Raw genomic sequence first — 21522 nt, 5'->3', positions numbered from 1 at the left:
GTTTTCAAGATGACTTGGATAATAGTGCGTTGTGACAAACACCAGATACAGCACTGGGACTTGATCAACAGCCGATACCGCACCGTGACGTCACAAACCAGTAGGTGGCAGTAGTGTTCTTTGACAAACATGGAAAAGCACATTCAGATGAAAATTACTCTTTATTAAAAACACTGATCATTTATTCAACAGTATGTAATAATTTCATATTTAACGTACTTTCAGAAGTTTGAATTCTAAATATGACCGGACTTTTCTTTTAAAACCACTGCATTATATAAGCATTAGATTAATTTCATGCAGCCATTGTTTTCGGCAGCATTTCTGTTTCAAATAGAAAAGGTTTGATTTGGAAAAGAAACTGATGACTACATTTGTCATCTACAGCTGACGACTATTTTATATATCTGTTACTGTTAGCATGACATTATTATTATTATTTAGCATGGATGTTAATGAAACAAACAAATAAATTACATGCATTTTTTAAAATCAGCTTCATATTTTTCCCGAATGTTTTTTTTAATGCTTTTTTAATTCATTGTCAATGTTTGGTTGACAGTGCTAATGTGACATTTAACCCACATTTGAATTGTGAAATATGCATCACACATGTAATGAACAATGATGCATTGTCACATGAAGACCAATCCCTGGATGACCAGCAAACCTTAGCTAAGAAAGAAGTCTTCTAATGTCTATTTTGAAGTATGAAATATAATGCTGTGTTGTAAGCAGCCGCACAAGCAGGTCGAGACAAAATCTTCTTTGCTGAGGTTGTGGGTTAGAGTCCACAACTAGCTGATCAAGTACTCACCAGCTTTTACTTTTTTTTTAACATTTTATAAAATTGCCACAAACTTGAATGTATTTTCTTCACTTAATGTGACAGATAAATGAAAAGTAAATGTGTTATGTGTGGCAGAAAACTATGGAGCTAAGTAGGGGTCATTATTCTGTTAAAAACAACTTATTTTGAAAATAAATAAAATAAAAACATGAGAAAGGATTTAAAAGTAAAAAGATTTAAAACAAAGAGAGTAGATTGAAATTGAAAATAATTCAACTTAAAAAAAAATAAGGATTAAACTCTCTCGCCCTCTCTTGGCATAGCCATGTATGACGCACTGCAGACTCTGAAAGTGTTATTTTATTTTTTTTGGCAAAATGTTTGTTTTGTTTGCGTTTATCTGACTGTGTTTATAATTACTTCCCAATAAATGAAAAAGGGTTAATTTATTACTATCTCAGACATCCGAAGTTCCAAAAACTCATTTCAGGGAGAAATTACTTTCACAGGATGCAAAGCTTTGAGTGGTAACTAGGTGACTGTCAGCGATTAAACCAACAATTATTGGCTTTTTATTCTGACTAAACCAATCAGCGCTTTTTTACAACCAGTTGCCTGGAACACTTGTTGAACAGAGCATCACTTTGCACAGGTTTCACAAGCAACCTCCTCCCCACACCTGCTCTCTCTTGTTGTCCCTGCACAATTGAAGTAGTTCTAATCCACATATGATGCATGAATTATTGTATTGCATGCACGCTCTCAATCATATTAAAAAACACCACCTCGCCTAGTCTAAAATCAGGGATAACTTCCGGCCAACTTATGCAGCTCTTTTAGTCTGGGTCCCATGTTCTCAATTCAAAGCAGAAGAACCACCAGGCTGCAACAGCAGCAACTCAAACAGAACCATAATCTAAAAAATGAAAACTTCTGATCTGAAAATACATTTAAACATTTCTTTTCAGACTTTTTTTTGTAATTTCATAAACACTTAAATTTCAAGGCTTTTTTTCCCTCCAGTTTTCAAATGGTTAGTTTATGTGAAATAACCTTTTTTCTGTCAGTCTTTTTTTTTTTTCCCTGTTTCAATGTTATTTTTTCACTTTCAAAAAATGTTTTTGATCAAACTACTTGGCCCCTATTTGGCTCCGTAGAACAAACCATACATGTCCCAGAACACATCATTTTCCAGGACGTAACATGCTGGTGGCTGAATGATGATGATGTGCTAAAGCTTTTCATCAGTCATAGGGATGTAAATCACCAACCTACAGAGGCGTGCACACATAGACACTAGGTGGTGCTAAAGCACTAGGAAGTTTGCCCTCTATCAAAGAAAATGCCCTTTTGAAACTCGTTTTTTTTTTTTATTATTATTATTAATATTATTAAGATTTTACTGAGGTCGGTTTTGAAATGATCTTTTGAAAACCTGAGCCATTAAAAACGACTGAAACAATGCCCCAAAATGACCGACCTACTTGCGCACACCCGACTAGCCTCTCTCTCTCTCTTCCTTTGTCACGTGAACTCGCTCGGTCGCCCGCAGGGCATGCCAGATGCGCAGCATCATAGCAGTTTTCAGATAGCAGGAACGGTCGCTGACAGGCTGCTTCTCCCGTGCCCCATTAGCCAGGTAATATACAGATCAAGCAGAATCATTTTGTTGTGCATTAAAATGTCTCATTCAGCAGCACCAAACACGCATTTTGCCGACTGGTCACCAGATAAACTAGTTTTCTCCTTGTAAGATGCTATTTTACTTTTTATATTTTGTATCCATATTTTTTATCTTAAGTGTATACATTAGTCTATTTTTTTGCATGACGTATACCCACAGTTTTTAGATATTTTTATAATTTTATTTACCTATTCCATATTATATGTTTCATGTTGCACGATTGTACCACAAAAAATTCCTAGTTTGTGAACTCCTTCACTAACAATGGCAATAAACCTGATTCTGAAAGTTTTACACTGTAGCCCAAGTCAATGACAGATAACGTGAGGACGACCACATAGGCTACAAATAATTTTGGTAGAGTTTGCAATTGCAAATGCGGAAGAGGATTAGGGCCACTGAAAAAAAAATAATAAGTTAACTGATTTTTTAATTTTATTTCAGTTTAGTATGGGAAAAAAGTCAGAATGCTGACTTTAATCTCATAATTCTAACTTTTTTCTCATAATTCTGACTTTTTGCTGAGAATTCTGACTTTTTGCTCAGTATTCTGACTTTAATCTCAGAATTCTGACAATAAAAAAGTCAGAATTCTGACTTTTTTCCCATGTTAAACTGAAATAAAATTTAAAAAATCAGTAAACTTTTTTTTTTCAGTGGCCCTAATCCTCTTCTGCACAAATCTATGTGTTAAGACAAACGTTTTCTGATGTATAGGTTTTGTTAGGCAACATAAATTAACACATTTTGGTCTCTTTATTGTCTTAATTGTATATTGATTTAGTAATTGCAGCACAATGCCAAGAAAGGAGGGTTAATCATATTGAAAAATCTTAAAAGCTGTTCACATTTTATTTTTAAGTGGTTTGTGCAGCAGGTATTAAAATAGCTATTATTTTGTAGGCTACCATAAGTCATATCCACGTGACAAGACTTCCAGTCATGTTGTCCTAATAGCCCATTATTTAAACTAATGTGGCATATTTGTTAAAGCTATTATTATTATTATTATCATTATTATTATTATTATTGTCATGATGGTTATTATTAATATATTGTAGCCAGTCACAGCAGGGAAGCTCTATACCATCAACATCTACCAGGACAGGAGATGAGGAAGAGTTCAGGGAAGACACAGAGACAGAAAAAGACCAGGATGAGGAAGAACAGATGGGTGAGGGAAAACAGGGAGATGAGCCAGATGAAAGAAGTATGCTTTAGTCTGTTCTGTTGGTGATGTGACTTTTTTCCATTGAAAACTCACGTTTAGAGAATGTTACAAATAAAAGTCAAATTTCATTCAACATGCGTTTATTTTTTTTTTATAATTAAGTGTTACACGTGCGCTAAAAAGAGCCCCCCCCCCCCCTGAGCACCTGCCCCCCAAAATGTCTGTGCACGCCTCTGCCAACCTATCATGATACAACATTATATTGATTTGCTTGAGGAGCAAAAAAGATGCTTTGAAATATCACAAAGTCTGTCACAATACAATATTGGTAAGTCTGAATTTGATTAGAGGGGATATCAAAAGCAGATTTAACCCCTAACAACATCCCGTAAGTTGACGTCAATTCGGGGCTTCTTTTGGATTCGCCCGTTTTATGATGGAATTTTACAATTGTGAGATTTGCAGAGAAAGGAGGTGTTGATGGGGTTTGAACTTCTCTCTACGTTCATTTCACCCACTGAACTATTGTTATTCATCTATGACAATGGAAACTTGGTTTTGCATTTGCATGACCCCTACAGATTGTAAAAATTACAGGGACTAAATGACAGAAATTCAATTATTATCCATATGTATTTTATTTCTTATCATCAGCAAACTGAAAGTCTACCTTCGAAATTGCTATTTATAAACACATAGGAACGGGTCTCACATACGTAAACCGAAGCAGACGTATTTTTGCTTTGCTAGTTCAGAGCTGACAAACTACTCAATAATGAGATAAAATGTGACAGCGGCAAGTATATAAAATCTATATCCTATGCAGACCACTGAAATACTTTTTATAAAATTGTCTATGTAAATGAACCTTGTCATCACTTCACAAAAGGGTGTGAAAGACATTTTGCTAAATGTCAGCTTCTATGGACATAGGTCTCCATATTGTTGGAGGGAGAGAAGCAGTGGGAGTGGTTCATGACGCTGCAGTCCACAGTCTGACCATTAAATGACACTGAAAATTACACACTGTACCTTTAAATGTGGCAGTCAAAGTACCGACTTGCATTCTTCTGTGGCAAGGCTTAAAACACAGATTCTGAAAAAACAGTCTGAACATTGTTTAGAAGAAGAAGGGACTAACTTTTTTGTCTCTAGGGGCCTGATCTTTAGAGATTCCATATAAGATATCTTAAATTGTGTGGGCCATTTTTTTTAGTACGTGCATTAAGTGGTGTATGGTGGTGATCTACAAAGCTTGCTTTTCAAATATTAAAACGTGCAAACTAATATGGTTCCTCCCAATAAAATGAGCAGATTGTGGTTTTTCAGACAGTATGAGTCTGGCAGTAAAAGAAAGATGAGGTCCTAAGCCATGTAGTTGGAGATAATGATAGAAATAGTTTCAAAACTAATCATGATAATACCACATAATATTTCTAGAGCACTTTACATAGGTAACCTATCTTTACAGTAAGTGCTATGAACAAAAGTCAAACATAAAATAATAAAAATAACCAAAGCTAGATATAAAAAGATAAACAATTTTAATATAGGAAAACAGTTATCTTTGCCTGTTGATTGCCTCCAAGGTTTGCATATCCTAAAACAGGTGCAAAAATATAAAACTCCGTGCTTCGTGTTAAATCACTGTTACTATATTTGCTTTCCTATATCACGATACCCCCCGGGAGTGAGTGGAAAAGGACGACACAAAGGAGGTAGATTCAAAACCTTCTTTACACTACTGATACTGAGAGCAATCGTACAGTTAAACACCTGAATATACACTACCAAAGAAATATAGGTTAGAACTTTTCCCCTGAGTGAAAGTGGAGCCCCCTAGTGGTCTGCCACATGACCCCCCCCCCTCCAGAACACTCAGTAGGGTTAAAAAAAAGAACAAAAAAAAGAAACCAGATCCTTGGTTTTTAACAAATGTCCGAAGCGGCTGAACTTGGGCTCTGTAGAATGATCCTGGAACATCTGTGCCAGAGGTCGATGATGACAAGGAGGGACTGCAGAGGGATTGAGCCCCGATGAATGAGGATCCCTGGAGGGACGACAGCGGTCCATTAAAACAGTGGAGGGAGGTTTTCCTCTACAAGTAGCATGGGCTGTTACCACCTGATCGTCCACCAGGACATGAGCGGGTTTGAGCGTGTCAATAGAGATACTTTCTCTACGCCCCCTAGTGGTCCCCCATACCACAATTATTAATTTATGTAATTAGTTATCGTTTTCTTGCATTAATTTTGTGCCGGTGTTACATTATGCTCTGAGATCTTTCCAGCTGTTGTGGATTCTACTCAGCAGTCTTCTATCTACTAACCCTTATATCCCAGGATTTATAACTTAACCAATGTCACAAGAATAATACCTGAAACCCACAGAAGTCTCTGAAATGCTCTAGGTCACAGTCTATGATAGGTCACAGAACTTGTTGTTACACCAGTCTGCATGGATGTTTCCCTTCATTATTTTCATTCCACTGTTATTATTTTATTGGTCTAAATCTGTCTACATGTGCACTGACTCCCTCTCCTCATCTAGTCACCAATGCCTCTTTTATGGCAACAGTAACTGCAGATATTTTTGCATGTCAGTTTGCACCTGACTTTAAAAAGTACTAAAAAAGACATAAAAACTACAACAGTTGAGTTTTAGATTTGCAAAATTGCTTTACACGTGGTGAAAGTTAACATTTTCAAATCTTCCACCCATGGATAACTGGCTCATTGAAACATGATATGCTGAAAATAAACAATTAAAAAAAGAAGGTTTACACATGCAGTCTGCTGAATTGCTAACAGAGATTACTCTGCTCCGCTTTGCTCCTTTTAAAACATGTTTGGATATAAGATGCTTCTAAATATCAGGCTCTAAATGGACAGGTATTCCTTGAAACTGCAGGTGTACAGTAGTCAAATATGGCTCAACAAAGGAGCTTAATAGAAGCGCATACCACAGCTGTCAGAAATGTATTTGTGAAAAACTTTAAAAAAACTTTGCATTTCACAGCTACACTGCAAAAATGTAAAAGTACATTTTTTTTTCTTGAATTGAGGAGGTAAGTGAGACACTTTACCTATGAAACGAGACAATTTACATTTAAAATAAGACAAAACATCTTGTATTGTCTTATTTGAAGTGCATATTATATAACTATCTCATTCTAAGAGTAAAAATACGCATTATCACTCTCTTATTTTCTGCTCAAATTAAGAGTATTTCAATTCTCCAATTTTCCAGTGTATGGCCTGTAATGTTACCAATTGTTATTAAAAAAAAAACAAAAAACAATGTTTACATCATCATCTATCCCTGTTATGCATTACTTATCTTCCTGGTATCAGATTTGAATTCTAAATATCTCCAAGAAAAAACAAGTGTTCTTTGAATGTAGCAGCAATATCTCATCGTCACTGATTTATTTACTCTAGCGTTTCCTCGGCTTCCTCTGTTCTCTTTGTTAACGAGTTGCAATGCCTATAGAGAAAAAAAAAGGTCAATTTACCGGCAAGTTAAAAATATCCGTCAATCGATTATTACCTTCAATAAATCACACAAGAAATGACACAAATGAGTTCTTGGAAAGCACCGTCAGCCTGCTGTGCTCTGCAAACATTTGTCATGATTATATCTCACACAGCCTCAGAATAACTGCTACAGCTAGTAATCACTCATTAACTAAACTGCATTTGTTAAAAACTTGTGGAAAAATACATGTTTCAGGACCAAATCACTTTGGCCAGGAGTCCTCATATGAAACAATCATGTTCACACACACTTCATGATGAGCCTTGACATTTATGTTAATATTAAATGGTTATAATGTGTATTGAGAAAAAATATCTTTAAAAATGTTTGTAAAATGAGAACTCCAACTTTAGGTCCCACCTACTTTATCGATGTAGTTTTCAGAGTGGGGGCCACTAGGTGCCTCAGAAAATTGTAGAAAATATTACTTTAAAAAAGTAGCTAGAAGTAGCTAGGTATAAAAAAAAGATAGTATATTGCATTTAACATGAGAAAAATGGGATTAAGAGCTAAATATAGAGACTCTTCCCCAGTGTCACCATCTAAGAAAAAAAAACAACCTTTCTGACAGGTTATATAAAAGCTTTTTCCTTGTGTGCATAAATTATTCTAGCCTTAAAGGAATTCAAAACAAAACACAGAGCATGTCTACAAGGGGTAAATGACATCTGCACGGCGCTGACAGACATTTAACACAGCCCGCCGTTTACACACACACTTGAAAGAGGTTCGATATATTCCTTTGTCCTGTTCAGGGTCACAATTTGGCAAAACCAGGCCGTTTGCTGGGGGACTCTGAGTTTCTGAGGGGTCCATAAAACTCCTCATACGACATGTTTAATGCAATTATTACTTGTTTGCATGTGTTGTTGATTAAAATACTTTTGTTAAAATGCCATCAGAATGCTTATTGTTATTGTTATGCTCAAAGGATCCAAGAGGAAAACAAATAGCTGGTCTCGAAATTACTGACAGTAACTTGCTTCCTTACTGCGGCAGCAGCTAGAAACAGCAGCCCACATCTGGCATCAAATGCAGCGATAACGTCAGTTCAATTCAGTTTATTTATATGTTTTGTTATTTACAAGGCATGTCATCTCAAGGCACTTTACAATTCACAGATCATACAGTCATATTAATAAAAATGTTCTATCTAAGTAAAAGCAGTTGATTGCATCGACTCATTGACTCAAAGGCAATCCCTCACATTAAGCATGCTTGTAGCGACAGTGGAGAGGAAAAACTCTCTTTGAACAGGAAGAAACCTCCGGCAGAACCAGGCACAGTGTGAGCGGCCATCTGCTGAGGCCGACTGGGGTTCAAGGAGACAGAAGCAGAGACACAAAAGGCAGCTGTAAAAGGCGGCTCCGTCCAGGAAACACACAGCCAGGCAGACGAGCTAAGAGCCAGCTCCCATGTCCCAATACACTGGAAAACAGGTTGATCTCTAATATCTATAAACAAAGGTGTTGATGGCAGCAGCACAGCTGATATTTCTCTCCAGGATGATGTCACAGCCAAACAGGAACAGACCAGATGAAGCTACTATGAGAAACAGCAGAGAGAGCAGAATATTAGACTTTCAGTTTGCTGATGATAAGAAATATTAGAATATTGAACCAACAGATTCTGCAGAGTGGGAGAATAGAGATAAAATGAAGCAGAATGACGAAAAAGATGGGAAAAATTATGGGTCATTTTAAATAAGAACTACTCCCCCACCCGTGAACATCTATGGATGCGCCCAGAACTGTTGATAAACTTCCATCTCATCAAGGACAATGGCCTGTGGACAGCGTTCATGGACATATTAAACGCACTCATCATACACACACAACGAATGTCTCAAATGTCAGATTGATGTCATGTGACTTCGGCTCCGATGTGTTTTTTTCCCTCTACTTCCCCAATGTGGTTCCTGAGATTGAGGCAGCTCTATAGGGAACCGCCTACGAGCTGGGGCCCTCGGCACCCCCCCATCCCAATGTATGTCATGTAATTTGATGAACGGTTTGTAACGGTTTGAAAAAAAGTTGATTGAAATGATTAGCGAATTTTGTTTGTTGTTTTGTTTGCTACAGACAGAAAAATTTGAGAAGTTATTTGGTTTTATTTTTTTTTTTTTAGGTTAGGAGACTTGAGTTGAACTTTTAAGAAAACTCCAGGCTCTTTCTTAACAGTTCGAAAAATACGATTTAAAGGATATAAAGAAGCAAAAAGAAAGATGGACAAAGAGAAACACATGGAGAGGAATATAAACTGAAAAAGAAACATGGAGAAATATGAAGAGGAAGAGGAATAAAGAAATAAAAGGACGAATGGGGAAAAATATAAACACTGAAAAAAGGGAGAAGTAGGGAGAGAGAAAATACAAAAAAAATGGACAGACAGAGGGGGATAAACGGTAAAACAAATAATGCATGTGCATTCTGTTAAAATATCTGTTTGATTGACCAACTGCAGTGCAAGAGCAGTGATCCAAGTCAACTACTATGTAGTCTTCCCTTGGCTCTCTAATGTGCAGATATTTTCATATCTAAGGAAAAGATATTCCAGGAAATTACTTTTTTCTTTATTTTTTTCTTTATGCTCTTTTGTACTATACACACTGTTTTCATATTGTTGTATTTTTATTATTAATGGCATTTTGCGTTAACTCTTTGTACTCTATATAAGCCAGTGGAACCAAAATTTCCCTGAAGTTGAGTCTACAGTGTTAAACAAAACAAAAAATGTCAGTAGATATTTTAAAATTATTCACTACTAATAGAAATTTGACAAAATAAAAAAAAAATCTAAAAGTTGATTTGTCTTTAAACATGTTGCATTGAAAAGTTTGCTTCATTAGACCGACAGTGACACCAGTTAACTAAAGTTACCTCGGTATCAGGGATGATGAGCTGAGGTAGCAGCTACAGTATATCATCATCCTGTGGTGATTATATGCTGACAATGTGACCACATCTGCATGAAATCCCTCCCTGTTTGTAAGCTGTTATTAAATGTAGATGTCATTGACCAAAATGAGCTCTGTGCGCCACACGTCAGCAGAAGGGAGTATTAGGCTGTGCTGAAGGCACCCTGACACAAACCACGGTTCACATGTCACAATTATTTTATTTATAAAATGTCATTTCTATGCAAGAGGAGGAGGAGAGGAGTCATAGAAACTTTATTTAGGTGCACATATAAACTCTGTTAATAGAAGAACTAGATGACCTGATAATGTTGTGTAATCTCTCAGCATTGGTCATCATATTCCTGTTTAAGAGGCTTGGTAATAGAAGCGGTCAGAAACCACAAAGGGAGGGTCGAAGCAGGTGATAGGTAGGAGGAGGGCCAATAAAACAAACCTGCAGAGGGGATTCAGTTTTCCTGTTTTAGAGTTTTAACAGAGAGGACATGAGGGAATACGGCTGGAAAGGTTTCAAGGATTTAATTCTGAGGAATCCTGCCGTCGTTGATCAGGTAAGTTTTTTTTCTTTGACCTTTTCTTTTGTTAATGGTGGGTAAAAAAAAATGAAATGGGAGACATTCTGCCTTTATTTTCACTTTAAATCCAATTTAAATCATGAGTAATTAATTTTTATCCTAAAGGACAATATGCTGGCTACAAATGTTCTGGTTCTTTGGATTGATTTTTACTGTTGGTCATTTTTTATTAGAACTAAGCTTCATAGTAATTATAATAACCAATTTGTTGCATTTTAAACTCTACATCAAGCAGGATCCACATGTAGATCCTGGGGATGAAAATGCTGAGCGTGGAAACTGGTCAAGCAAGAGGGATTACATCCTCTCCATGATCGGCTATGCTGTTGGACTGGGGAATATTTGGAGGTTTCCATACCTGGCCTACAAGAATGGCGGGGGTATATTGATATTATCTGATCCACTATCCCATCCAGTGGTGTTCCTTTTCAGTTTTGTTATTAATTCTTATCTGTTGCCATCAAACAGGAGCCTTTCTTATCCCGTACTTCACAATGCTAGTGGTGACTGGGATTCCTCTGTTCTACCTTGAAAGCGCCTTTGGTCAGTTCTGCAGCCAGGGTCCGATCAATGTTTGGAGAGCGGTGCCGATCCTGCAGGGTGAGACTTTAAAAAAAGAATGTCATTTATGTCAGTGAGATGATAGACAGCTGTGGTTTTGGTGGTTAATGGTCAACCGTGTAACTCTGAATGATTGCTATCTGCTATTTAATGAGACTTGCTGTTAATGAACAATCCTCTTAGCAAAAATTAACTGGAGTTCAGCCGCTGATTGCTTCCTACCTTCTTTAAAGACATATGCAGTTAAATCTTGAGCTGAAGAAAAAGGAAAGGTAATAATACTAGAGCTATAAAACAGAAGTATTCTGTTTGGTACCAAGCAGTTAAAGTCAGATTCAATCGTCTAACAAAAAAATAAATCTTGATTGGTTGCAAAGTTCTTCAGCCTCCCTGGTTTGAAGCTGAGCGTACGCTTGTTCTTCTTTGTGGAGTCTGTATGTTCTCACCATGCATGAGATCCCCAAAGATAGTTGGGTATTAACACCAGATAGCCTTATGGCTAATAGACCTTTCAGTGAATGAGGGAGACACAATGGACTTTAAAGCTTTTTCCTAACTAAATTTGATTGCAGGTGTGTTCGCATTTCTGGTCTCAGACTGGTTTTAATTTCATTAAGAACAGAATGCATTGGTATTTAATATGTACTGTAATCTAGGTCTTAAATCGATAAGCTCTATGCTTCCTCTGTGGTTGTTGGTATGTGTAAAATATGCAATTACAGGCATTAGTGGTATGTTTATATCTTCTTGGTTGTGCAGAGGTTTGCATTCTTTTTATGTTTATTTACTAATTGCATTGTTGCAACAAAAGGCTAAAAAAAAAAGTAAAATAATGAAAGATTGGCTCGAACAGTTATACCCAAGCAGTTCCACATATTGTCTCATTGCAAACACAAAATATATTGTAGGTATTTTAGGTCTTTTGTGCTTAACGCTCATGCAGAACAATAGAGATTAGACTTTGTTCCCTACTCCAGAGGAAAACCTGTCCCAAGGAGCAGAGAGATTTTGGATCTGTAAAAGATAGATTTCTAAAACTCAAACTGAAAGAGACAAATCTGAAAAATAAGACGTAAAAATGATTAAATCTGTTAAACAATTAAAATGTATAGAAATGAAAAATGGAAAAAAAGGATGAAACAATTGTTGGAAAAATTCTATCTGAGCAAATAGAAACATCACTCTCAACACAAAAGTTTCATTTCTGGATTGCAATTGTTTCAAATTTCAATTTGCAAAATTAGAAAATTTTTAAGTTCTATTTACAAAATTTGTTTGTCAAGTTTCATGTCACAAAAGAATAGCATTCAAAAAAGTGTTCTGTGCTTGCAACAATAATAGAAAAAGATTTACACCATAAATTGGCGTGTTCAGTTTAAAAAAAAACAGAGATTGGTTTCAGCTACACACGTTTAGGCATATAGACTAAGCCAAAAAAAAATCTACCGGTATATGTTCTTATTTTGAAATCTGGAGTCAATCGGCTACACTGGATTTTATTCATCTGAAAAAAAGAAAAAAAAAAAAACTCCTAAAGCATTTTGCAATCACACTTTCATATTTAACTACTGAAAAAAAAAAATTGTTTTGATTTTTCTTCCACATTGCAATATCCAAAATCGTTGTTCTTAACTTAAGGAAAATATAATATACAATCTTGATAATGAAACTATTGAAATCGCTCTTTTTGTAAGTTGGTTTAGGTTTTGAAGCCCCTTAAAACGCCTTGAGGGGCCACGGAGGAATGGAGGCGATTGACAGAAGAGTAGAAATGTGACGAAGTGATGGTTTGGTTGATGGAAGTCTATTGAAGAGTTTGGCACAGCGGCTTGGCGGTTCCACTCCAACTTTTCGCATAGTTCAGATAAAACTGGGGGAGAAAGGAGTGTGGCATTAGAGAGAAGAATCTCCTTTAGTTCGCCAACCGCACTCACCCTCTTCCAAGGTGGGCTGAGGGTGGCAATGGTGTCCAGAGCATTGTTTAGGTTAAAAAATAAGTTTGTCAGGGTGTCCAAGCCGGGCTCTGCTGGGTCCATAATGGCTGGTTCCTACGGTCAGCAGGCATGGACTGGTAATCGGGCGTACCGGGCATTTGCCCGGTGGGCTGACAGGCTGTTTGGGCCGGCAGACCAGACATGTATATTAATAATATGCATTATTATTATTATTATTATTATTATTATTATTATTATTATTATTATTATTATTATTATATAACGGCTTTGTTATATTTGCATAATGCATGAAGAAAAATAAAATCAGCAGCGCAAGAGTCTGTTCTGATCATCCGGCCCTTACCACAGGCTCCTGCAGCCCATTGGTTATTATTCCTGACAGTCTAAAGGCATAGGCCAATCAGAAAGTAGAGAAACAACTTCACTCTCCATTGGAACTTTGTGCAGCGATGTTCACAGTAGTAATGGGAGGCACAGAGAAACTGCGCGAAAAAAAAAAAATGAGTTCAATATGGGGTTCCGTTAGTGCCAAAAATATGTTTATGTGTCTTCTGGTGTGTCCATGTATTGTGCTTATGTAATGGAAGTTGTATATGTACAATATGTACGCTACATATACAGCTTCCATTACATAAGCACGATACATGCACACCTTACATAGACACATGGACACACCAGAAGTCACATAAACATATTTTTGGCACTAACGGAACCCCATACTTCAAACGGACGCTGCGAAATGTGTCAAACTGACTGACATGTTCCCAACAGCAGGCCCTTCATCTGCTCCGGTGTCTGATGTTAAATATAATGGTGGTGGTGGTTGCAGACATCCCAAATCTCCCGGAAGTTCCGGGAGTCTCCCTGATATCGATAGTTGTTCACGGATGCCCGCGAGTCGGATAAATTATCCTGGATTTTAGACTATGGGAGTTGGAGTTTTTTAATGCCAGTGAGAGCGAACAGGCAATACAATAATTCATGCATCATGTGCGGATTAGAACTACTGTGATTGCTGGTGAAACCTGTGCAGCGTATCTGTCCAAAGCGATGCTCTGTTCAACTAGTGATCCAGGCGACTGGTTGATCAGAGAGCTGATTGGATCAGTCAGAAAAATAAGCCAATAAGTTTCAGTTTACTTTTTTACAGAAATAGATCACTTTGCCCGTCCTGAACCTTGTCTTTTACAAAACTTTTTGAATCACCGCCCACAACAAAGCACAAAAAATCGAGTTATTCACCACTAAAAATGCAACCAACAGGAGGTGGCTCACATATTGTGAGAAACGTCATGCTTTATTTTGTTTTGTATGTATTGCATTTGGAAAGACTTCTGATGGAAGCTCATTTATTACTGGGATGTCTGATTGGAGGCATGTGCACCAGCGCACAGAGGAGCATGAGAAGCGTAGAGTAATTTGTGTGGTTGTCTGTGAATTTTCTCTCTCTCTCTCTCACCCTGATCTAAGAATTTTTGCTGTGGTGGAGTTTACATTTTACAGTTTTAATAAATTAAGTTTTTCGAAGTATTTTAAGTGTCCACTCTCACTAATTTCCATGAAACTGGCCTCAAAGTATTGCACAGTTGGTATACACATTCAGTACACCAAAAAAAAAATGTGGTGGGTCAGTCTAGTCCAAAATGCCAGGGCGGTCAGGGTTTGGTTGAGGTTTTGAGGACCCAAATGCAGAAGTGAGGAGGCAGAGTTCTTGTAGATTTAATTAATTAACTGAGAGAAAAATCCTAAAACCAAAGTACACAATACATGGAATGGAACCAAAAAACAGACAACTTCATGGGAAAACTCATGTGGGGAGCCAGGGAAAGACGAGGAACCAGCCCTGAAGAACTGCACAGAGTATACACTCACCGGCCACTTTATTAGGTACACCTGTCCAACTGCTCGTTAACACTTAATTTCTAGACATGGTCAAGACAATCTCCTGCAGTTCAAACCGAGCATCAGTATGGGGAAGAAAGGTGATTTGAGTGACTTTGAACGTGGCATGATTGTTGGTGCCAGAAGGGCTGGTCTGAGTATTTCAGAAACTGCTGATCTACTGGGATTTTCACGCACAACCATCTCTAGGGTTTACAGGGAATGGTCCAAAAAAGAAAAAACATCCAGTGAGCGGCAGTTCTGTGGGCGGAAATGCCTTGTTGATGCCAGAGGTCAGAGGAGAATGGCCAGCCTGGTTCCAGCTGATAGAAGGGCAACAGTGACTCAAATAACCACCCGTTACAACCAAGGTGGGCAGAAGAGCATCTCTGAACGCACAGTACGTCGAACTTTGAGGCAGATGGGCTACAGCAGCAGAAGACCACACCGGGTGCCACTCCTTTCAGCTAACAACAGGAAACTGAGGCTACAATTTGCACAAGCTCATAGAAATTGGACAATAGAAGATTGGAAAAACTGGTCTGATGAGTCTCGATTTCTGCTGCGACATTCGGATGGTAGGGTCAGAATTTGGCGTCTACAACATGAAAGCATGGATCCATCCTGCCTTGTATCAACGGTTCAGGCTGGTGGTGGTGGTGTCATGGTGTGGGGAATATTTTCTTGGCACTCTTTGGGCCCCTTGGTACCAATTGAGCATCGTTGCAACGCCACAGACTACCTGAGTATTGTTGCTGACCATGTCCATCCCTTTATGACCACAATGTACCCAACTTCTGATGGCTACTTTCAGCAGGATAATGCGCCATGTCATAAAGCTGGAATCATCTCAGACTGGTTTCTTGAACATGACAATGAGTTCACTGTACTCAAATGGCCTCCACAGTCACCAGATCTCAATCCAATAGAGCATCTTTGGGATGTGGTGGAACGGGAGATTCGCATCATGGATGTGCAGCCGACAAATCTGCGGCAACTGTGTGATGCCATCATGTCAATATGGACCAAACTCCCTGAGGAATGCTTCCAGCACCTTGTTGAATCTATGCTAGAAGAATTGAGGCAGTTCTGAAGGCAAAAGGGGGTCCAACCCGTTACTAGCATGGGGTACCTAATAAAGTGGCCGGTGGGTGTATATGGGACCCCTGAACAAAGACAGGACTAATGAGCTGATTGGGAGCAGGTGTGAACAGAGGGTTCTGGAAGGAGTTAGGGGAAAGAAGAACAACACAAGAGGACAACAGAGGGCCACCAATACATACCTAAGAACTCAAATATATCCAGAAAACACCACAAAATAGGAATTAAACCAACAAAACCAGAAGACAACAAAAAACATGGATCAAAGTGAAACTGAAAACTCAAAAGAAAACTTAAACAGAACCAAGACAGTGAAACTTTTCTAATCCTTTATATTCTTGCCTCTCTTTCCAGGTGTTGGCATAGGGATGGTGATAGTGACCCTCATAGTCTCCATTTACTACAATGTCATCATTGCCTACAGCCTGTACTACATGTTTGCCTCCATGCAGTCGGCTCTTCCCTGGTCCAGCTGCCCCAACAGGACGGACAACACCTGCAGTGACACACCTATAGGTACTTATCTGCTTCCTGCTAAAAGGTTTTAAGCCTTTTGGAAAGATAATCAGATATCTAATGGTTGCATCGGGACAAATTAATTGATACAATCGAAGGAAATTTCATTCATTGATTGGTTGTTGGGTTTTTGTTTAGTACATTGTAACATTAGTGGTGTTTTGGTGGCCAACTGGACCCAAGAAAACAACACTTGTGATTCATCCAACATAATCACAACGGTGGTCCAGAGCCCAAGCGAATACTACTGGGAGTAAGAACAGCATTTCCAATGAGCAAGCTAAACAATATGTAGACCTAAATGCATGCTAAGTATGTCTTCTTGTGTTTAGCAATGTGGCTCTGCAGAGATCCAGCGGCATGGATGAAACAGGACCGGTGGTTTGGCATCTTGCTCTCTGTCTGCTGTTAAGCTCCATCCTTGTAGCTGCAGCTCTGATCAAAGGCATCAAGTCATCAGGAAAAGTATGTCAACTCACTCCTCATGTCTAAAGCTTATGGATAAGGTTGTCCATCATTGCAGGAGTTAAAATTAAAATGTAATGTATGCTAAAAAAAAAAAAAGACAAATCCGTTTCATATTTTTATAAATCTGATTTAGAAAATCATCAATATGCTCATAAGCACATAATTTTCCTCTACCTCAGCATTCATATGGAGTAAATTTTGTTTCACTATTGTTGCACACATAGAACATGATTTGTAGATAGAAAAAAAAAACATTTTGTTAATTAGAATAAAAAGATGCATTCAAGGAATGAAACTTTACAAAATAACTTTGCTGTTTTTAGTATAATTATTATTTTTTTTTTTACAGATTTTATACTTTAAATTTAAAGAATTTAAATTTAAAGATTTTCATTCGTTTGAAATTGTCTTTCACAGATCACATTCTCCTCACTTCACATCCAAAACCAACGCTCATTCTAGACGTGCAAATTGACCAATAAAATACTGCAGACCAATAGAAATGAGTTTGCTTCTCATTCCAGTTGAAAGCCTGCCACCACAAGTGAAGAGAAATTGATCAATAAAATGCTATTTAAAAAGAATATGATTCGTAAAACCAAATCTGAAAAATATAGATTTGAAATAAATATTGAATGTAAAATTTGTGAAGCAAAATCNGATAAACAGAATGTGAAAAACAAAAATATGAAAATTTATTTAAAACAAATACTGTTCTTTGCTTGAAACAATAATGGGATAAAATTCACTCCATACCACTCCAAAATTTCAAGCCAACAGTGTTATTGGAATCCAGGACAAGACCTTTATTACCTTTGTAACATTAAGACAAAATTTATATTTTGATGGCAAAAATTTATATCAGTGTTATAACAAGAAATACCAACTTTAGAAATATATTGAGAAAAATAACAAATTCAAGAAAAACACTCTGAGAGTGAAAGAAACACATTTTGTTTGTACAACATAAACTTAGAGGTATTAATGCTGATACTGGTTCTTACATTTTTTTGTTTATAAACCTAAATATAATTATTAACTGCTCTTATTAACTTTTAAATTTTTCAATTAGCTTTTTACCTTTTTTCTTGACTATAATTTTTTTTCCAACTTAATTTATAGTAGGTAATATATCATTCAAGGGCTAATGGTTAAAGTGGGCTAAATGGTTAATCTTGTATTTTAACCAAAGAAAGACAAATTACTGCAGTTTGGCATTTAAAATCAGCCCCTAGCAGGTTATGAGCATTTAAATTAACCCAATGAAGAGCTGTAAAGGGAATTATTACTGTTCAAAACCCCAGAAAGGATTTTTGTTAATGAACCAGACAAATCAAACTCTATTTTCTTTGTTATAAATAACTTCAAAACATGGTACAACAGTATAAATATATGAAAGAAGGTAAATTCAGCAGTAAATTTACTTTATTTCACTTTATAAGGCCTAAAATATTAACTTTATAAGAAATACAAATAGCAAAATGGAAAATAGTAATCCTTTAATATTATAAAATACATTAAAATGAAATAAGAAACATATCATTGTGTAATTCATGGCACTATTAAAACTTTTATTTAAGATTACTTGGGCTGTACTCACTACTTAACTAATTTTCTTTCTGTGAAGGTTGTATATTTCACAGCTACGTTTCCTTATGTGGTGATTTTGATCCTGCTGATCAGAGGTGTGACACTAGAGGGCGCCAAAGATGGGATAGAGTTCTACATTGGCAGCCAGTCCAATCTCTCAAAGCTGTCTGATGCTCAGGTAAGGGTCCGAAAGGTTATTGTTTTCATGGGGGGCACAGAAAAGCATTAAGCAAAAGAAATGGGCAAGGGATTCAAAAACATTAAGAAATCTGCATGAAGTGAAATTTCCATTCAGTTAGGTTTAATTAAAATTATGTCTACCCACTAAAAATATTTATTTTTGGCTTGAAAATGTTAATTTGGATTATCGTTTAAACAAAATAAAAATCCCTAAGCATAGCAAAAAAGCAACTCAGCTATATAAATATCTAAAAGATCAAATAAAGCTATTATTTTTTTAATATACATTTATAATTTAAGAATTTAACATATTTATAACTTTATTAAAGTTAAAATTAAAGTTTTCTTTAAATACTTTAAATACTGATAAATTCAGCTGTAAAAGTGTATTTTTTTCATTGTTTTGAAAAAAAACTTTTAGCAGATGAAAACTGGGATCCTATCTCAATAAAACAGAAGCTATCACCTTATTGTCTTTAAATAATTAGTTAAACAGAATTTTTTATAGAAATAAAAGCAGTAACCATATCAGTTCATATCATCATTATGACAATTTCTTTTCGTATTATGTCTTCAGTACTGGGGCCAAAACAGGGGCCCGGACATGATCCACAGGGGCAGTGGCCCCCGTTGGCCCCAGTCTAGAACCGCCCATGTTACCATGCAACACTAGTTCTCTCGTTTTGGACTGCGGTGTGTCTGTGTGTGTGTGTGTGTGTTATAGGTGTGGAAAGACGCTGCAACCCAAACCTTCTACTCCCTCTCTATCGGCTGGGGAGGACTCATGACTCTGGCCTCCTATAACAACTTCCACAACAATGTGTTCAAAGACTCCTTTGTTGTGACACTAACTAATGCTGGTAGGGGCTCAGCTTACTTCTTTATTTGTCAAAAAAAAAAAAAATAACTTTTCAGAATTTGTTTTTCTGTCTTTAAAGGGACCAGTGTGTTTGCTGGCTTTGCAATATTCTCCATACTGGGTCATATGGCTCACGTCTACAAAATACCAGTGGAGGAACTGGTGAAGGAAGGTCAGGCATTTGAAGTGCTTTGCCAACCCTGATGACTGGATTACTATTAAACTATGGAGTGAATTTTGTTCCCTTATTGTTTTAAGTAAAGAAATTTAATGCATGATCCAGAAATGAAACTTTCATTAATCCAAAATTATTAATCCATAAAAGGTTATGAGAATACTTTTGCCTTTTTATATTTTATTTTAAAATGTTTATGGATTTATTTCCGTTGATATATTTATTTCAATTTTACTTTTTTCAAGTTTAGTTTTTTTAAATTTGCCTTTTTTTCCTGACTTTTTCCCAAATTTCTTCTAGATAACTCCAGTAAAGATAATGTGATCTGTAAAATCCTACTAGGAAAAAACACAATTCATAAAACCTAATCTGAAAGACAAAAAATAGAAAAAAAAATAATCAAATTTCAAACATGAAATTGGAGAAACAAAAGGGAAATAAAAATAAAAGGAAGGATTGATTATGAAGAAACTTTTTGAAATAATAAAATCCAAGCAAAAAGTTAATATTAAAATAATTTTTTAATCAAGCAGTTTTTTTAAGTTTTCTTACTGGATTGCATCTTTATTTTTATTTCCAGTGAAAAAACATTTTCTTTGCTTGCAGCAATAATGGCACCAAATTGCCCCATAATGAACCAACAGCCCCGATGTCATTTTGTTTTGCTGCAGGATTTGGTCTGGCCTTTATTGCATATCCACAAGCTCTCTCAAAGATTCCCGTTTCCCAACTCTGGTCCATTTTGTTCTTCTTCATGCTTCTGACTGTTGGTCTGGACTCTCAGTTTGCAGGAATAGGTAAGATACCTCATACTAGATTTCCGGAACCTTACCTCCTTCCAAGCTCGGACTGGGAACGATTTCCCATAATTTTCCATCATTTCCACTTATGGAAAAAAAAGTCTAATGATCTCTTAGTCCATTAATCTAAAGAAAAGCATTTTTTACCCAGAGACGGCCATCCTAAACTGCCAGATTGGGAAACATCCCAACCTGGCAACAATGCAAGTAAGATGGGAAACATTAGCCTTTAGATTCAAAACCCCATCATGCACCGCAACATATTTTTGCAAAATATTCGAACATAAATATAAGACGAACATCGTAGTTTGATTTAAAGAAAGCATTTTAGTTTTACTATTATTTAGTTTGTTACAAGGATTTTACAGTTTGAAGAAATAGAAAATTACACCATAAGCCAACCATCACAAGGATGTGCATAAAGAGGAAGTGCTATATATACTGCATGCATCATTTAGGGAGTTAACATTGGATTACTTCTTGAGCTCCTTGAGTTATTTACCGTCGCAGGTAGGAGCTTCAGCTGGAGAGTAAGTGTTGGGGTCGGTATGATTTAAGGAGGGCCCTGAAATTAGGACCGGCCCACTGGGCAAATGTACGGTGTCACAGATTACCAGTCCGAGCCTGCCTGCTTCCCTGTTACCGTATTTTCACGACCATAAGGCGCACCGGACTAAAAGGCGCACTCTCAGTTATGTGTCCCATTTCTGTATTTAACACACACATAAGGCGCACCGGACTATAGGGCGCGTTTTTTATATA

The 21522-nt window shown here is 36.8% G+C and overlaps 1 protein-coding gene and 1 long non-coding RNA gene across 2 annotated transcripts in view; one reads left to right on the top strand and one right to left on the bottom strand.

Annotated features, from left to right (window-relative positions):
* Positions 1-837: 837 nt before the first annotated feature.
* Positions 838-4401, bottom strand: LOC107097895. Its single transcript, XR_001481864.1, has 2 exons — positions 3887-4401; positions 838-2061 (listed from the first exon to the last, which is right to left on the bottom strand). It is a non-coding gene; the product is annotated as an uncharacterized LOC107097895 (long non-coding RNA).
* Positions 4402-10377: 5976 nt separating this feature from the next.
* The window catches only part of LOC107097886 (sodium- and chloride-dependent neutral and basic amino acid transporter B(0+)-like), a 33189-nt gene continuing 22044 nt past the window's right edge, over positions 10378-21522 (top strand). The window contains exons 1-10 of the mRNA XM_015395225.1: positions 10378-10650; positions 10910-11054; positions 11143-11274; positions 16527-16688; positions 16827-16941; positions 17021-17153; positions 18784-18924; positions 19651-19786; positions 19865-19957; positions 20632-20757. Coding sequence (XP_015250711.1) covers positions 10585-10650; positions 10910-11054; positions 11143-11274; positions 16527-16688; positions 16827-16941; positions 17021-17153; positions 18784-18924; positions 19651-19786; positions 19865-19957; positions 20632-20757 — 1249 coding nt within the window. The 5' untranslated portion in view covers positions 10378-10584. The remainder of the gene's footprint in view (positions 10651-10909; positions 11055-11142; positions 11275-16526; positions 16689-16826; positions 16942-17020; positions 17154-18783; positions 18925-19650; positions 19787-19864; positions 19958-20631; positions 20758-21522) is intronic.

The sequence above is a fragment of the Cyprinodon variegatus genome, unplaced genomic scaffold, assembly GCF_000732505.1.
Source record: "Cyprinodon variegatus isolate N-32 unplaced genomic scaffold, C_variegatus-1.0 Scaffold731, whole genome shotgun sequence".
NCBI classification, from domain to species: Eukaryota; Metazoa; Chordata; class Actinopteri; order Cyprinodontiformes; family Cyprinodontidae; genus Cyprinodon; species Cyprinodon variegatus.
This window is presented reverse-complemented; position numbering and strand designations above follow the sequence as displayed.